The sequence below is a fragment of the Apis florea genome, unplaced genomic scaffold (genome assembly GCF_048593485.1).
Source record: "Apis florea isolate Af1SG1 unplaced genomic scaffold, ASM4859348v1 contig_2980_pilon, whole genome shotgun sequence".
Taxonomy (NCBI): Eukaryota; Metazoa; Arthropoda; class Insecta; order Hymenoptera; family Apidae; genus Apis; species Apis florea.
The window spans coordinates 51,852-67,542 of NW_028256683.1; the positions used below are offsets into that span (position 1 = coordinate 51,852).

Sequence of the window (15,691 nt, forward strand, 5' to 3'; positions counted from 1 at the left end):
ACAATTTCTTGAAAGAACTAATTCGAAAGCTTCTTCACGATTCTCACACTCTGCGAACAAATTTTCCTTTTCGCAGCAAAATTTTAACCGAACAAAGCATAGTTAACCCGCGAAACGTAATAACGAATCTTTCGACAACAGAAATTCTATTTTCTTGGCGGATACAAGGAAGGGATACGCTTCAAGATGGAAGCTACACTTCGTTAGATCGTTCCATAATTCATCCTTAATTTCCTTCGTTCAAAGAATAATAACAGAAACGAAGAATAACAGAAAAACAGAAGATGAGAAGATGTTACGAAACCTGCAACAATACAAAGAAAAGACAAAGAAAAAACTCGTCGACGGATAGACCAATCAAGGAATCGAAGTACACGAAACGCAATATCGGAGGAGGAGGAGTTCGACGATCGCGATCTCGAGAGGATGGAACAATAACGGACAAACAATAACTTGTAGAAAAATTAATTTCGAATAACAATCGGAGCTAAACGATCCACCATCCGTTTCTGGAACAACATTCCCCTGTATTCCACCGTGTTCCAGACTGTTTGTACAATTGTACGATCGGCCGGTGTATATAATCCACGTATCGCAAATCGAAACGAGTAATAGCATTCCAAGTTCTCGAAGAGAGATGAGGACGCCCGTCATCCTTTTATCCTCGCTCCTTTTCCACTGGGCGGCCGCCTCGCACGGGATTCGAAGCGAAACCCAGCAGGGAAGAGGCGTGAGAGAGGGACGGTTGGAGTGGTTGAACATAGCCGAGGAGGAGAGCAACGTCTCGAACGTTGGGGGAGAGGAGACTTCTTTGGGGGATGGACGACAGAAATCACGCCCGGCCAGGGCTGGATTAACCCGGCGGGAAATAGGATCAGTGGAGGAGGCTTGGAGAGGAACTGATTGGGGAGAGTCCTCGCTCTCTCGCTTCGCGGATAGACAGGTATGTTTGGACACGATGCGGATGATCAAAAGGCTCGCCTCCTCCCACGTTCGACAGCCAGGCACTTGATTTTCTTCCGGTTTGTCGGATACGTCGGAGGATACATCTTTGAAGCGATCGTTAAATGAACAGACTCGTGTTTTTTTCTTTTTTAAATCTCGTATAATGCTGGATAAAAGTCTTTGGACTATTATTTTGCGGGCAAATTTATTCGATATAAAAATTGCAAAAATTATCGTAACCGGCTGTACAGAGTGTTATTTATGAGACACGTATATTTTGGAAAATCGATTTTTAGGATTAACAGAAGTTTTAAGTTTAAGTATCTTTTTATCTTACATCTCTTAAAGATGTGCCATGAACAATTGAATATTTAATTCGTTCTAATTCAATCAACAATCGTAATAATTATTGTTTATAAAAATATCGAGATTTCGCTTAAAATAAGATTTGCAATGGAAAATTTGATTTATTTGATATACAACAACATTACATTATCCTTATAAAAAAAAAAAAAACATTTAATATACACACACAAGCATATATATTCATTGAACCGAATTCAAAATCACAAAACTAAACTTAAAATACACATAGAACTTTATTTAAACACAGGAATTGGATAGAAAAAAAAGAGACACGCCGCCTGTAATCTCTTTGCTGGGATCGAATCTCGAAGAAACGGAATTAAAACATGGAGATCGGAATCGGAGGTCATTGATCTCAGATCCTCAGAACGAGGTGGCGATTCGAAAGATTCTCGTGAACGCGAAGGAAAAATTGAGCGACGTAAAATCGAAAAGCACGATCGACGACGATTGGATCTTTTTCGTATTGCCGTCGAGATCAGGAACGCTGACGGAATCGTTATTCAGGCCGGCCAGCAATGGCCCCAAAATTGGGGGGCAAAGTTGGCGACAGAATGAGAAATGGTTGGACGACAAGGAGTTTCTAAACGCGAATAATAATAAATTCGACTACAACGAGGACGTTGTTGAAGCGAAGGGCGATCCTAAAAAATACGACGAACCCCCGCTTTCGGATTGGAATATCGACGAGAAAACTGGTGGGACGAATTTTGCATTGACGAAAGGGGGGAGGAATAAGCAGAGGTCGAGCAAAAAAAATGACGAAGATTATCGCGGCATAAAAGTCAACGTTGACGCGAAGAATGGGGAGACATATGGCGATATTTCGATCGATAACACAGTGAGTGATAAACCGTCGGCTGCAGAAATATCTGTGAAAATACCCGAGGCGCGATACAATAAAGCGACGATCCGAAATAACCGACCTTCGAACGATAAATCGCGTCTCGTTTCGGATCCGTTTGTTTTTCTCGCGGAATTGGAAGGCGGAGCAGCAAGACGCGGGGATAAAGGATCGTCCCGTGAATCAAATCCCGTGATGAGGGCGCGTCAAAATTCGGCTGACGGGAAGTTAATCGAGAGCAAAGTGGAGGAGAGGCGTGTTGGGAAGCGTGCCGAATTCTCGAGCGATGAATCACGTTTGAATAAAGAGAACGGCGGCAGAATGAAAATGGACGACGAGTTGTTGCGGATCGAGGAGGCGAGGTTGAAGCGGGGGGAGAGAAATTATGGAGAATTACAAGTGTCGCGATTGTTGGAGGAATTGTCGAATATGAGGAACCAGATGGGGAGGAATCAGAATCTGTATGAAAGGAATGAAAGGAATCTCGGCTCGAATCCCTCGCGTGTCGAGAGAATAGACGCGAGGGATGGTATCCGGGTGAAGTATGATAAACAGAAGAGCGCAGCTGAAACATCGATTCCTCTAGACGTGAACGAACGTGGCGGCGTGAAACGTCGGGAGCGCGTTGAAGAGAGATCGACGGTCAAAAACGGAAAGGTGGATGGCGAGTGGAAAAGGGAGAAGGAAGGCGATGAGCCGCGGAAAGAGGCAGTGAAGGGACGTGACGATTACGATTCTGATGAAAATGTTAAAGTCAAATGGACGTCTTTGAAGGGAGAGCGAGAAGCGATAGCTGACGTTGATAAAGAGAGATTGGATAAATTGGGGAAAAAGACGGTTGAAGGAGGGAATTCAGAAATAAGGGGATCGCAGCAGGTCGATATAAATAATAAGACAAATTTGAGAAAAGTTAAATCTGATGTGGAAAATTTAAAGGAAAAAGATAATCAGAAAAGAGAGAAACAGGATTCTAAGGTGGAGTATGAGGTGAAGAATCTAAAAGTGGATAACGAAGACAGACGAAAAGATGAGTTAGAAAATGTAAAGGGAGAGAAGTCTATAAAAACTGAGAATAGAAATGAATATGAGGTACCTGGCATAGGGCAATTGAAGGTTAAAAATGAAAATTCTCGAGGAAAATTGAGAGAGAAATTTGATAAAGAAAATTTGAAAAAAATAATTTTTGGAGTGAAAATTCCAAAAATTAAGGGAATTGAAGATTTTAATATCAATAGTGAAGATTTTAGATTAGAGAATTTGAATTGGATAGAATATAAAGGAGAAAATTTGGATACAGAAGATAACGAAGGAAATTTGAGAAGAGAAAATGAAATCGAGAAGAATATTGATAACAATTTAAACAGAAAAAATTATGAAAAGAGAAATAAATTTAAGATAAATGATGAGCGAGGACAAAATATTGAAATTGATAATATAAATAAACATATACTTGGAATTAAAAATATAGAGGAAGAGAAATCTAAAATAGAAGATAACAACGAAAAGCGATATAATACAATATTAAAGAGAAAGAAAGCAAATATAAAACTTCAAAATCTTCCGGAAGAAACATTTGATAACAAGAAAAAAGAAAATGATGGAAAAAATTTAAACAGAAAAGACATTAAAGAAAACAATAAAGACAAGAAATACATTGAAGTCAATAAAACAAAGAGACATGAATTTGAATTAGACGATATAAAGAAAAAAGAAATTAATAAGGAGGACAAAAATAATCAGCAAAATATTATATCAGATGTAAAAAAGAATATTAAAACTAAAAATTTGGAAAAACAAAAGGTCGATGAGAAAAATTTAAAAAAAGAAAAGATAGATATAAATGATTCAGAAAATAAAAATCCTGAGAGAATTAACAAAAATAAATTTAAATTAGAAGATATAGAAGAACATAAGGAGAAAATTTTGAACAACAAACATATTGAAGAAGAAAATTTGAAAAGAAAAGCGACAGAAAATGAAGAAAAGAAGGATGGAATAGATAACGTAAAAAGACACAGGTTAACTTTAAAACGTATACAAGGAGAAAAATTAAAAAATAAAAATATAAAAGAATATACGACATTGGATAAAACAGAAACAAATTCAAAAATTGAAATTCCACAAAATAATAACTTTAAAATAGAAAAATTGAAAAAAGAAGGATCTAAATCTATTAATCCCAAAATTGAAAAATTCAGGAAACTTGAGATAAATGCTAACAAATTTCAAACAGATAAAACAAAAGGCACAGACTATAACGTAAACGATTTGAAAACGAAAAAGAGCAATAATGAAGAAATTATAGACAAAAATAAAAAGAAAACAATTGATGAACAAGAAAAAAGTATTGAAGTTGACAATGCAAAGAAATACAAATTAAATAATGTAAAAGATGAAGATTTTAAAGATGAAAAGACTAGTGTAAAAAAAGAAAATAAAGAGAAATATGATAACTCAAAACTGAAAGAAATAATTGAAATTATAACTCCACAGAATCAGAAATTTGAAACAGAAAATTTGAAAAACGAAAGACTTGATATTAATATTCCAAAAATTGAACTGAAGGAGGTTAAGAAAGATGATAACAAACATCCAATAGATAAAATAAAATGGACCGATTATAACAAAGACAATTTGAAAACCAAAAAGAGTAATATTGAAGATACAATAAAAGTAGATAAATGGAAGGGAATTGATGAACTGAAAAAGAATACTGAAATCGATACTAGAAAGAAAAACAAGTCAGATGAAATAGAAAATGAAAGGATTAGTGTAAAGAATGAAAATAAAGAGAAATATGATAATTCAAAAGTGAAAAAGACAAGTACTGAAGTTAAAACTCCACAGGATCAGAAATTTGGAAGAGAAAGTATGAAAAACGAAAAACTTCAAATCATTAATCCAAGAATTTATAAACTTAGTGATATTAAGCTGGATAATAACAAATTTCAAATAGGAAAATGGACTGATTATAGCGTAGATGATTTGAATACGAAAGAGAATAATAATGAAGATACATTAGAGAAATATATATGGAAGGGAATTGATGAATTGTTAAGAAAAATTGAAATCTATAATGCAAGAAAATCCAATCTAGATAATATAAAAGATAAAAAGATAAGTTTATGGAATAGAAACAAAGAGGGATACAATATTTCAAATGTAAAAGATAGAAATATTGAAACTAATAATCCAAAGGAACAGAAAATTCCCATAAAAAATTTAGAAGAAGATAAAGACGAAATCATTAATCCAAAAATTGATAAATTCGAGAATATAAAGGTAGATGATATCAAATTTCAAGTAGGAAAGTGGACGGATTATAACATAGATAAATTGAAAACCAAAGAGAGTAATAATAAAGAAATTTTAAAAAAAGATAAATGGAAGAGAATTGATGAATTAAACAAGAATACTAAAATCGATAATACAAAGAGAAATAAATCAGATGATATAAAAGATGAAAGTATAAAGAATGAAAATAAAGAGAAATATGATAATTCAAAAGTGAAAGAAGCAAATACTGATCTTAGACCTCCACAGAATCAGAAATTAGGAACAGAAAATTTGAAAAACGAAAAACTTGAAATTGTTACTCCAAAAATTGAAGCAGAAGATATTACGGCAGATGATAACAAACTTCCAATAGATAAAATTATAAAAGAAGATAAATGGAAGGGAATTGATGAACTAAAAAAGAATACTGACATCGATACTGCAAAAAAGTACAAATCAGATGATATAAAAGATGAAAGGATTAGTGTAAAGAATGAAAATAAAGAGAAACATGATAACTCAAAAGTGGTAGAAGCAAATACTGATGTTAAAACTCCACAGAATCAGAAATTTGGAACAGAAAATTTGGAAAACAAAGAATTTGAAATTATTACTCCAAAAACTGAAGTAGAAGATATTAAGACAGATGATAATAAACTTCCAATAGATAAAATTATAAAAGAAGATAAATGGAAGGGAATTGATGAACTAAAAAAGAATACTGACATCGATACTGCAAAAAAGTACAAATCAGATGATATAAAAGATGAAAGGATTAGTGTAAAAAATGAAAATAAAGAGAAACATGATAACTCAAAAGTGGTAGAAGCAAGTACTGATGTTAAAACTCCACAGAATCATAAATTTGGAACAGAAAATTTGGAAAACAAAGAATTTGAAATTATTACTCCAAAAACTGAAGTAGAAGATATTAAGACAGATGATAACAAACTTCCAATAGATAAAACTATAAAAGTAGATAAATGGAAGAGAATTGATGAACTGACAAAGAATACTGAAGCCGATACTGAAAAGAAATACAAATCAGATGATATAAAAGATGAAAGGATTAGTGTAGAGAAGGAAAATAAAGAAAAACATGATAGCTCAAAAGTGGTAGAAGCAAGTACTGATGTTAAAACTCCACAGAATCAGAAATTTGGAACAGAAAATTTGGAAAACGAAGGACTTGAAATTATTACTCCAAAAACTGAAGTAGAAGATATTAAAACAGATGATAATAAACTTCCAATAGATAAAATAAAATGGATAGACTATAACGTAGATAATTTGAAAACCAAAAAGAATAATATCGAAGATACAATAAAAGAAGATAAATGGAAGGGAATTGATGAACTGAAAAAGAATACTGAAACCGATACTGAAAAGAAATACAAATCAGATGATATAAAAGATGAAAGGATTAGTGTAGAGAATGAAAATAAAGAAAAACATGATAGCTCAAAAGTGGTAGAAGCAAGTACTGATGTTAAAACTCCACAGAATCAGAAATTTGGAACGGATAATTTGAAAAACGAAGGACTTGAAATTGTTACTCCAAAAATTGAAGTGAAAGATGTTAAAACAGATGATAATAAACTTCCAATAGATAAAATAAAATGGATAGACTATAACGTAGATAATTTGAAAACCAAAAAGAATAATATCGAAGATACAATAAAAGAAGATAAATGGAAGGGAATTGATGAACTGAAAAAGAATACTGAAACCGATACTGAAAAGAAATACAAATCAGATGATATAAAAGATGAAAGGATTAGTGTAGAGAATGAAAATAAAGAAAAACATGATAGCTCAAAAGTGGTAGAAGCAAGTACTGATGTTAAAACTCCACAGAATCAGATATTTGGAACGGATAATTTGAAAAACGAAGGACTTGAAATTGTTACTCCAAAAATTGAAGTGAAAGATGTTAAAACAGATGATAATAAACTTCCAATAGATAAAATAAAATGGATAGACTATAACGTAGATAATTTGAAAACCAAAAAGAATAATATCGAAGATACAATAAAAGAAGATAAATGGAAGGGAATTAATGAACTGAAAAAGAATACTGAAACCGATACTGAAAAGAAATACAAATCAGATGATATAAAAGATGAAAGGATTAGTGTAGAGAATGAAAATAAAGAAAAACATGATAGCTCAAAAGTGGTAGAAGCAAGTACTGATGTTAAAACTCCACAGAATCAGAAATTTGGAACGGATAATTTGAAAAACGAAGGACTTGAAATTGTTACTCCAAAAATTGAAGTGAAAGATGTTAAAACAGATGATAATAAACTTCCAATAGATAAAATAAAATGGATAGACTATAACGTAGATAATTTGAAAACCAAAAAGAATAATATCGAAGATACAATAAAAGAAGATAAATGGAAGGGAATTAATGAACTGAAAAAGAATACTGAAACCGATACTGAAAAGAAATATAAATCAGATGATATAAAAGATGAAAGGATTAGTGTAGAGAATGAAAATAAAGAGAAACATGATAACTCAAAAGTGGTAGAAGCAAGTACTGATGTTAAAACTCCACAGAATCAGAAATTTGGAACAGAAAATTTGGAAAACGAAGGACTTGAAATTATTACTCCAAAAACTGAAGTAGAAGATATTAAGACAGATGATAACAAACTTCCAATAGGTAAAACTATAAAAGTAGATAAATGGAAGAGAATTGATGATAATATTATAAAAGATGCATGGAAGGGAATTGATGAAGTAAAGAAGAATATTAAATTTGATAGGATAAAAAAATATAAATCAGATAATATAAATGATGAGAAGATTAGTACAAAGAATAAAGATATAGAGAAATATGATGATTCGAAAGTAAAAGTAACTGAGAATATTGAAACTCCACATGAAAAGAAATTTGATAAAAAATATGTGTTAGAAAATAAATTAGAATCTGACGATGTATTCAGACCCAAATTAAAAAATGTAGTGGAAAAAGAGTCTAAAATAAAAGATAATAATGAAAAGGAATATATATCAAATATCAATAACGAAAAATTGGAAGATGAAAATACTTCAGAAAAGGAATTTCAATTACAGAAGCTGAATGAAGGAGATAAATTGAAGGATTTGAGGGAAGAAAAAAATGATCGGAAAATTTCTGCGGAGGAAGATTTGGAGATTAAGAATTCAAAAATTGAGGACAGAGAGAAAGAGAAATTTAGGTTGCAGAATAAGATTGGTAATCTAATTCAGAAGAATGAGAAACTTAAATCAGAGGGTTTGAAGGTAAAGGAAATTGGATTAAAAAATTCAAGAGAAAAATATATTTTTAAAGATAAAAAAGAATCTGGGTCAGTGAATTTGAAAAATGATAAGAATCAGCTGTCAGTTATTGAAAAATTCAAGCCACACCTTGATAATAATGTGCTATGGTCTTCCAAGGAAAATGATAAAAATTCTGACCAATCTGTTGTGAATGATTCGAATGCATCTCCAAAGAAAGAAGATATAATTCGATACGATGATAAGTATGAAAAAGAGGGAAAGAAATATGGAACTAATGAAAATTTTGAAGATTCATCTGTTAAAATTAGAAACGATAATAACTTGAAAGAAGATTTCTCGAACAAAGATACTACATATAAGAAGGAAGATTTGTACGTAACTCGTGATAACACGCTTGAAAATTCAAACAAGAGAAACAAATCAGGGAAACAGGATTATGAAGTGATATCTTACAAGAAGCCTTTGAACGAAGAACATAAAATATTCGAAAATAAAAGTACAAATAATAATGAGAAGCTTATTTCGAACGAAGAAGTAATATACAAAGATGGAAATGCTGATAAAATATCTCAATATGAAAACAAGTTAAAAGAAGATCTCATCGAGAAAAACGATGAAAATAGAATAAAGCAAGCAGAACCATCATCTGTTAAAGAAGGAACAAACGAGACAAGTAATATCCGTAAAAAGGGAAATGAAGAATTTGATAAAGAAATCCTTAAAAGTTCAAAAGTAGAAAATGATTCGTTAAAAGACGATGATAAGAAGAAAGATCTAAAATTGGAACGAACATTCGACGAAAATACATTGACGACGGATGAAAATAACGTATTAATAAAGAGAGAGGAATTACAAACAGTTCCTATATTATCCGAGAAAACAAAAGTTGCAAAGAAAAAGACATTTGGAAATGCTGGAACGAATAACAAAGATAGCGTGTTATCAGAACAAACAAAATTGGAAGATAAGAAACCACTTAACGATTTTGAAATTCATACAGATAAAAATAAAGGATTGAAAAATAACGATATAGACATCGCACGTGCAACGGAACAACAGAAATTTAATAAATTATCGAAATATAAGAATGATAATACGATAAAAACGACAAATATTGAAAGCAATCGACTTCCGAATGATATCGTTATTAATTCAAGACAAACAGATTCCGCGGATAAAATTACTGAGATATTAGGGAAGAATGGAAAGGAATCGAATAAATTTCAAAATTTAAATCGAACAACAACGGACTCGTTAGATATTACGAACCCTCGAGCAGGAAGTCTTACGAATTCGAAAGGAAACGAGGACGTATCTGGTGTGACTACAGTAGCACACGTAGCGAAACTAAATGAAAACAAAGCGCTTCACTCAAGCGAGGATGACACGTCTGAAGTGGAAACCAGCACCAAGAATAATTCTGACACGAGTGCAATTGTAAATAGAACTGCTGATAAAGGCCAAATCGAAATTCGTGGCTCAAGTGTGAATTTGAGCGAGTTAAGTGATATAGATGTTCATCCACCTGAGCACTCTGATACGCTTGGCAAGAAAGATAATCCTTCTCTTGTATCTCGTACAGTATCTGTGGACGACAATGAAATTGGTGAAAATAAGATTCCAAGAAATGAAGGATCATCAAATGTGGATGTTCGAAAAAAGTCTAAAGAGAGTAGGGAAGAAACGGGAAATACGAGAAAAGAATCAGAAAATATATTACCTTTAAACGATTCTAAAAAAATTGGAGAAGAATCTAAGAGAGAAAAGAAAATTGGGATTCAATCAGTGAATGAAAGTACGACTGGTTTAAGCAAAGAGAGTAATTTTGAAAAGATACATGATACTATTAACAAATTTGACGATAAACTTACGGACTCCACTATTCAAACTGATACGAAAGAGACGCTTAAGAAAGCAGATGACACATCGAGAAAAGAGGAAGGAAATTCGGAAAAGACAAAAGAAAATGAATCATCGGGATTAAATTCAAATATTGATATTTTACCTAAAATATTAATTGGAAACAAGGAGGCAGATCTGGTGGGGCAACGTGAAACAATGCCAAACGATGCAAACTCGAAACAAACAACCGTTTCATCCTCTACTTGGGGATCCAAGTTCCCTGGTAATAATGGTACCCTGGGGGAACGTAATATATCATCAAATGCAATTAATCAACCAGCCGAAGAAGAATTGGAGAAAGAGAAAATAACGTGGCGCGACGCGGCTGTAGATCATCCGCCTGAAGAGAATGATTCTGAAATGATTAATTTGTCATTTACCAACAACAGCAACGACGATAAAAATAAAATAAGGGATGAGAAGAAGGGAGGAGCCGATGAAAAATCGAGAACCGATGATACAAATTTTTCGAAAAATATAATCGACTTGTTGATAAAGAAAAATTCCAAGGAGCTAGAGAATTATTATAACGGTCGATCGATTGATAAATATGGGACAAACGAGTCGAGAAATCGGCTCGAAGAATCAAAGATCGATTCGCCCTCTTTAAAAGATGTTAAGAAGGAACGAGTGACGACGACGAGGAAGGATGGATTAAACGAAAAAAGCGGAGAAAAAGATGTTTGGGACGAAAGTGAATCGATTACGGGGGATTTGAATAAGAAGAAGGTGTTCAAAGAGGGATCCAACGGAGGGATCACTCAGGTGACTGAGAGTAATGATGTCACCGGAGAAAGTGAAGATTCATCATCCCCGTCGAAGGATGAAGTTTCATTGTCCGATTTAAGCGTGGAAAGTTTCGGGAAGAATGATAAATTGGGAAAGAAACAGCTGGATCTTTCGATCAAGGGCGAGAGAAAATCGGAAGATGGAGATGAAATTATCAGAAGCGGCACGAGGGGGAGTAACAAGACGCCATCTACAACGCGGCAATTAATCGAAGATAATGAACTCGAGCAGTTCCTCCCAACGAGTATTCAAACTGCTTTGAATACCAAAACAACCAGCCAAGTTTACCCTTCAGACGTGGATGAAAATCCAATTACATCTCGTTTACCTCAAGATGTAACGGCACATGCTTTTAATTGGACTGATAACGAACGATATAAAGAGTTACCGAATAAGGTAATTGCTCGGATACCCGAGAAAACACAAAATAATATCCAAATTTATGACAGTGCATCCCGTTTACCTAAATTAGAAACTGGGGATAAATTATCTAAATTGGCAAAACAGACGGGTGAGAAGAAGGTTGAAAACGCAAAGGAAAATGATGAGAAAGGAGAAAAATTCGATGTGACGAAGTTGAAAAATGTAGAAGAAGAAAAAGAGAAATCTAAGAATACTCTTAACGAATCTAACGATATTGGTATTAAGAATAATAGAAACGCATACGTCGATGAAATTGGGTCACTTAACGAAAGCAAGATTGGCAGTGATGCAGAAGATAACAGACGAGAAGGGAAGAATTCTTTGCAGGAAAATGATAAATTGAACGTTCAAGGGAAAAATATAGAGAGAAAGATAAATAATGAAGATTTAACTAATAATTATGATAAAAATCATAGATCTGAAATACTGACAGATGAAAATGTTGCAAAAGATCGGGATAATCTGTTGAAAAATACCAAATTAATTGGACGTAACGGCACACCTGAGAAGGAAGAGAAAAATTCTGTGTTGAAACTTTTATTAGGTAAAGAAAAAATAAAAAAAGTACGGGACGATAATGCTAAAAAATTACGTATTGGCGATGATAATAATGATAAAAGAGACGAGTCTAAAGAAGAGTCTAAGGAAGAAATAAAAATTATACCTGATAAATTAAATAAAGAGACGTTTAAGACAAAATTAAATCAACAATCAAAAAATTATAAGGATAAATTACCTTCTGCAAAATATAGAATAGCAAGACCCAATGAGAATTTAGATGAAATATTGGACGATGAAAGAGAAACGCAAATACAGAAAACTTTAACTGAATCTGAAATAGCGATAACTGAGTTACCTCGATTAAAACAGAACGAGGAAGAGAATAAAATAGAAGAGAAGGAGAAAACAAATTCTAAAGTGGGACGTACATCAAATGAAAATCAATCTTATAAAGCAATATATAACGCAGATAACGAAACAACAATTGAAAATCAAAAAGAATATAATATTGTTTCAAACCAGTTACATTCAACAGAGAAAGATTTGAAGAGTAAAGATGAAATATTAAAAGAACATGAAATTGAAGATAAACTCAATTTAAATACTGCTCCTAATATATTAATCAAACCTTATCACATATCTACTGTTGATAAAAATGATTTCGTAAATTCAGCACTGAGTGATTTAAATAAAAAGATCTATGAATCAAAAATAAAAGATCAATTGATCAATGATCAAACAAATTTAAAGAAAAATGCTGATTCAGATTCATCTATTAAATCTGATGCAATTAAAAATGGCTCCCGTTTAGATGACTTTAAAAATACTATACCTGAATCAAATATAAAGGATGCATTAAATTTTAACGTAAAAGACGATGCTCGCAATATTTTAATTAAATCTACAGATGCATCCAACGTCGCTAAAAATGAATTACACAATGAATACAAGAATTCAATTTTAAGTGATTCAAGGAAAATTATACATGAGCCAAAAGCAGAGAATGAATTAAAAATTGATATAAAAGACAATAATATATTTAAATCGAATGATACATCTACTACAATTAATAATAACTTAATTATTAAAGATGAAAATTCAATTTTAAATCATCCAAAACAAGTGAAGAATTACGAATCAAACGTAAAGGATCGATCAAGATTCGATTTGAAGAAAGACATTAATTCTGATATATTAATTGAACCTGCTACGATTAATGATTTAAACACCGATTCAATCTTAAGTGATACAAAGACTTATGAATCAAAAATACCAAAGGAATCGAAACTTGATTTAAAAAAAGATACCGACTCTGGAATACCATCTATCAAATCTCAGCACACATCTGCACCAATTAATGATTTAAATACCAACAATTCAAAGGATTCAAAGGACTCAAAGATACTTATTTTCAAATCGAAAATACCGAACGAATCAAAGCTCGATTTGAAAAAAGATATTGGCTCTGATACATCAGTTAAGTCTATCGCGATTAACAATAATTCCGATAAACCGACCACTTTCGACTATAAATCTAATTCAATTAATAATTCAATTAATAATTCAAATAAATACGAAGGAAAAGGTGACTCAGAAAATTTAAAACCAGTAAAGAATACAGACAATGATAAGAATTATGAATCGTTCCAAGCAGTACGAAATCAAGAAACACCTAATATTCCTAAACCTCTCGATCAACATTGGACCAGGATACTGCTCGATCAATCATCACCGACGAATAAGATTGCGACAAATAATCCTGCGAAAATTCCTTCCATTTCAAGCCCCGTACGTTTCTCCCTGGACGAGAAAGAAAGGAATCTTAAGTCGAGAGGCCCTTTGTCCCGTGTTTCTCAAACGACGCCATCCAACGAGATAAGCGTAGAAATTCCAAACGCTAAATTGGTAAAGAAACTGCAGCCCAGTTTCTGGAAGTTAGCAAAACCGCAGACAGGAATCGTGAATAAGAGCGAGCAGCCCGTCCCTGTATCTTTGAACGAGTTCAAATCGCGTCCCGATGAAAAAGATTCTGACAGATCGGTGAAATTCTCATCTTATACATCGCCGGGCAAAGTTTCGGGGGCCGGGGCTAAGAATGACGATTTATACACCGTTCTCAAATCTCTTTCCCTGTTTACACGTTTTCGAGACGATTCAAAGGATAAAAAAGTTCTGACCGCAGCGCACGAAGACCGCGTATCGACCACTGAGGATGCGCCAAAAGTTGGCAGCGTTGAAAGGATGAACGATAAATCTTCGAGCATACCTCAAGTAAGTATGGTTCGAGAAAGTATTATGATTTTTCTCTATTAAGAATCTTGCGACGCAGGAGCATTAGCAATTTGTTATTTGTTTTTTCGTTTTCTTTTTCTGTTTTGCAAAGGAATCAAATCGAGTGGATGTTTACATAGTGAAGCAAGCTTCCGAAGGACCAGTAAGAATCGCGCATATAGATAACACGAAACCTCTTGTTGTGACCAGCGAAGAGATTTCGAGAAGTTCGTACGAAAAGGTGATCGATATATTGGAAAGAAATGGAATTAAAACTGATATATCGGCAGCGTAATGACAAATGTTTTTGATTAATAATAAAATTGTTATTTCATGTGCTTAGCGTTTGTTTAGCAGTGATTATTCTGAAAATATACGAGTGTTATGATTAACGAGTCGAAAATGTAAAAAATCAGTTTCGCTTTTGCTTTAGTTCACGTTAATTAAGATTAATGGAGAATAATGGATTAAATCGTGTGTATTTTACGCACCATTAAACGCTATATTATACGTATCGCATTATAACGACTAAAATGTCGATTGTGTAATTATAAGTATTCGTAATTACGAAAAAAAAAAAATATTAAATTGTGTAAATGTTATTAATAAAAATTATAATCTGCAAGTTAATGAAAATACACTTTTGAAACTTGTCCTTCATTATTTTCCACGCATATCATCATTACCATAAATACAGAAATTTTAAAATAAATCAAAAGTAATTATTCTAGAAACGTAAATTAAATTTTTTTCCATTATATATATTCGATATATTCAAATTTAAAAAAATTTTTTTTCTTTCATACTAAAATTCGTCGAGAATAAATAAGGCCGAAAAAAGAGGAATACGAAACGAATTGAAAGGATTACAGGGCAGGAAATGCAAGGCAATGATAGCCAATTGTCGTATTTCAAGGGTGTGTTAGGCGCGAATCAATTTTGGATCAGCAATTTCGTGATCACAGGTTGTGTGTGCGTTCCAATTGATTCAACGGGATAAACGGGAAAATTATTGTCCGACATATTTGCATATCGTTCTATAATCATGGTAAATTTATAGCCACATTGATTCCGTAAAAGACATAAATGTTCTCTCTCATT

At 32.8% G+C, this 15,691-nt stretch overlaps 2 protein-coding genes across 2 annotated transcripts in view; one reads left to right on the forward strand and one right to left on the reverse strand.

The window, feature by feature from the left end:
- Positions 1–15,691, reverse strand: part of LOC100864914 (protein O-mannosyl-transferase TMTC1) — a 236,909-nt gene that overhangs the window by 48,731 nt on the left and 172,487 nt on the right. The gene's annotated exons all lie outside the window — the stretch shown is intronic.
- On the forward strand, positions 1,109–15,124 carry LOC147657678 (uncharacterized). Its single transcript, XM_086907839.1, has 8 exons — positions 1,109–1,144; positions 1,559–3,268; positions 4,721–5,024; positions 5,253–5,621; positions 5,964–5,977; positions 8,258–13,548; positions 13,696–14,590; positions 14,703–15,124. Exons 1-8 carry the CDS (start codon positions 1,109–1,111, stop codon positions 14,883–14,885), a joined length of 8,802 nt encoding a protein of 2,933 aa, XP_086763965.1. The 3' UTR covers positions 14,886–15,124.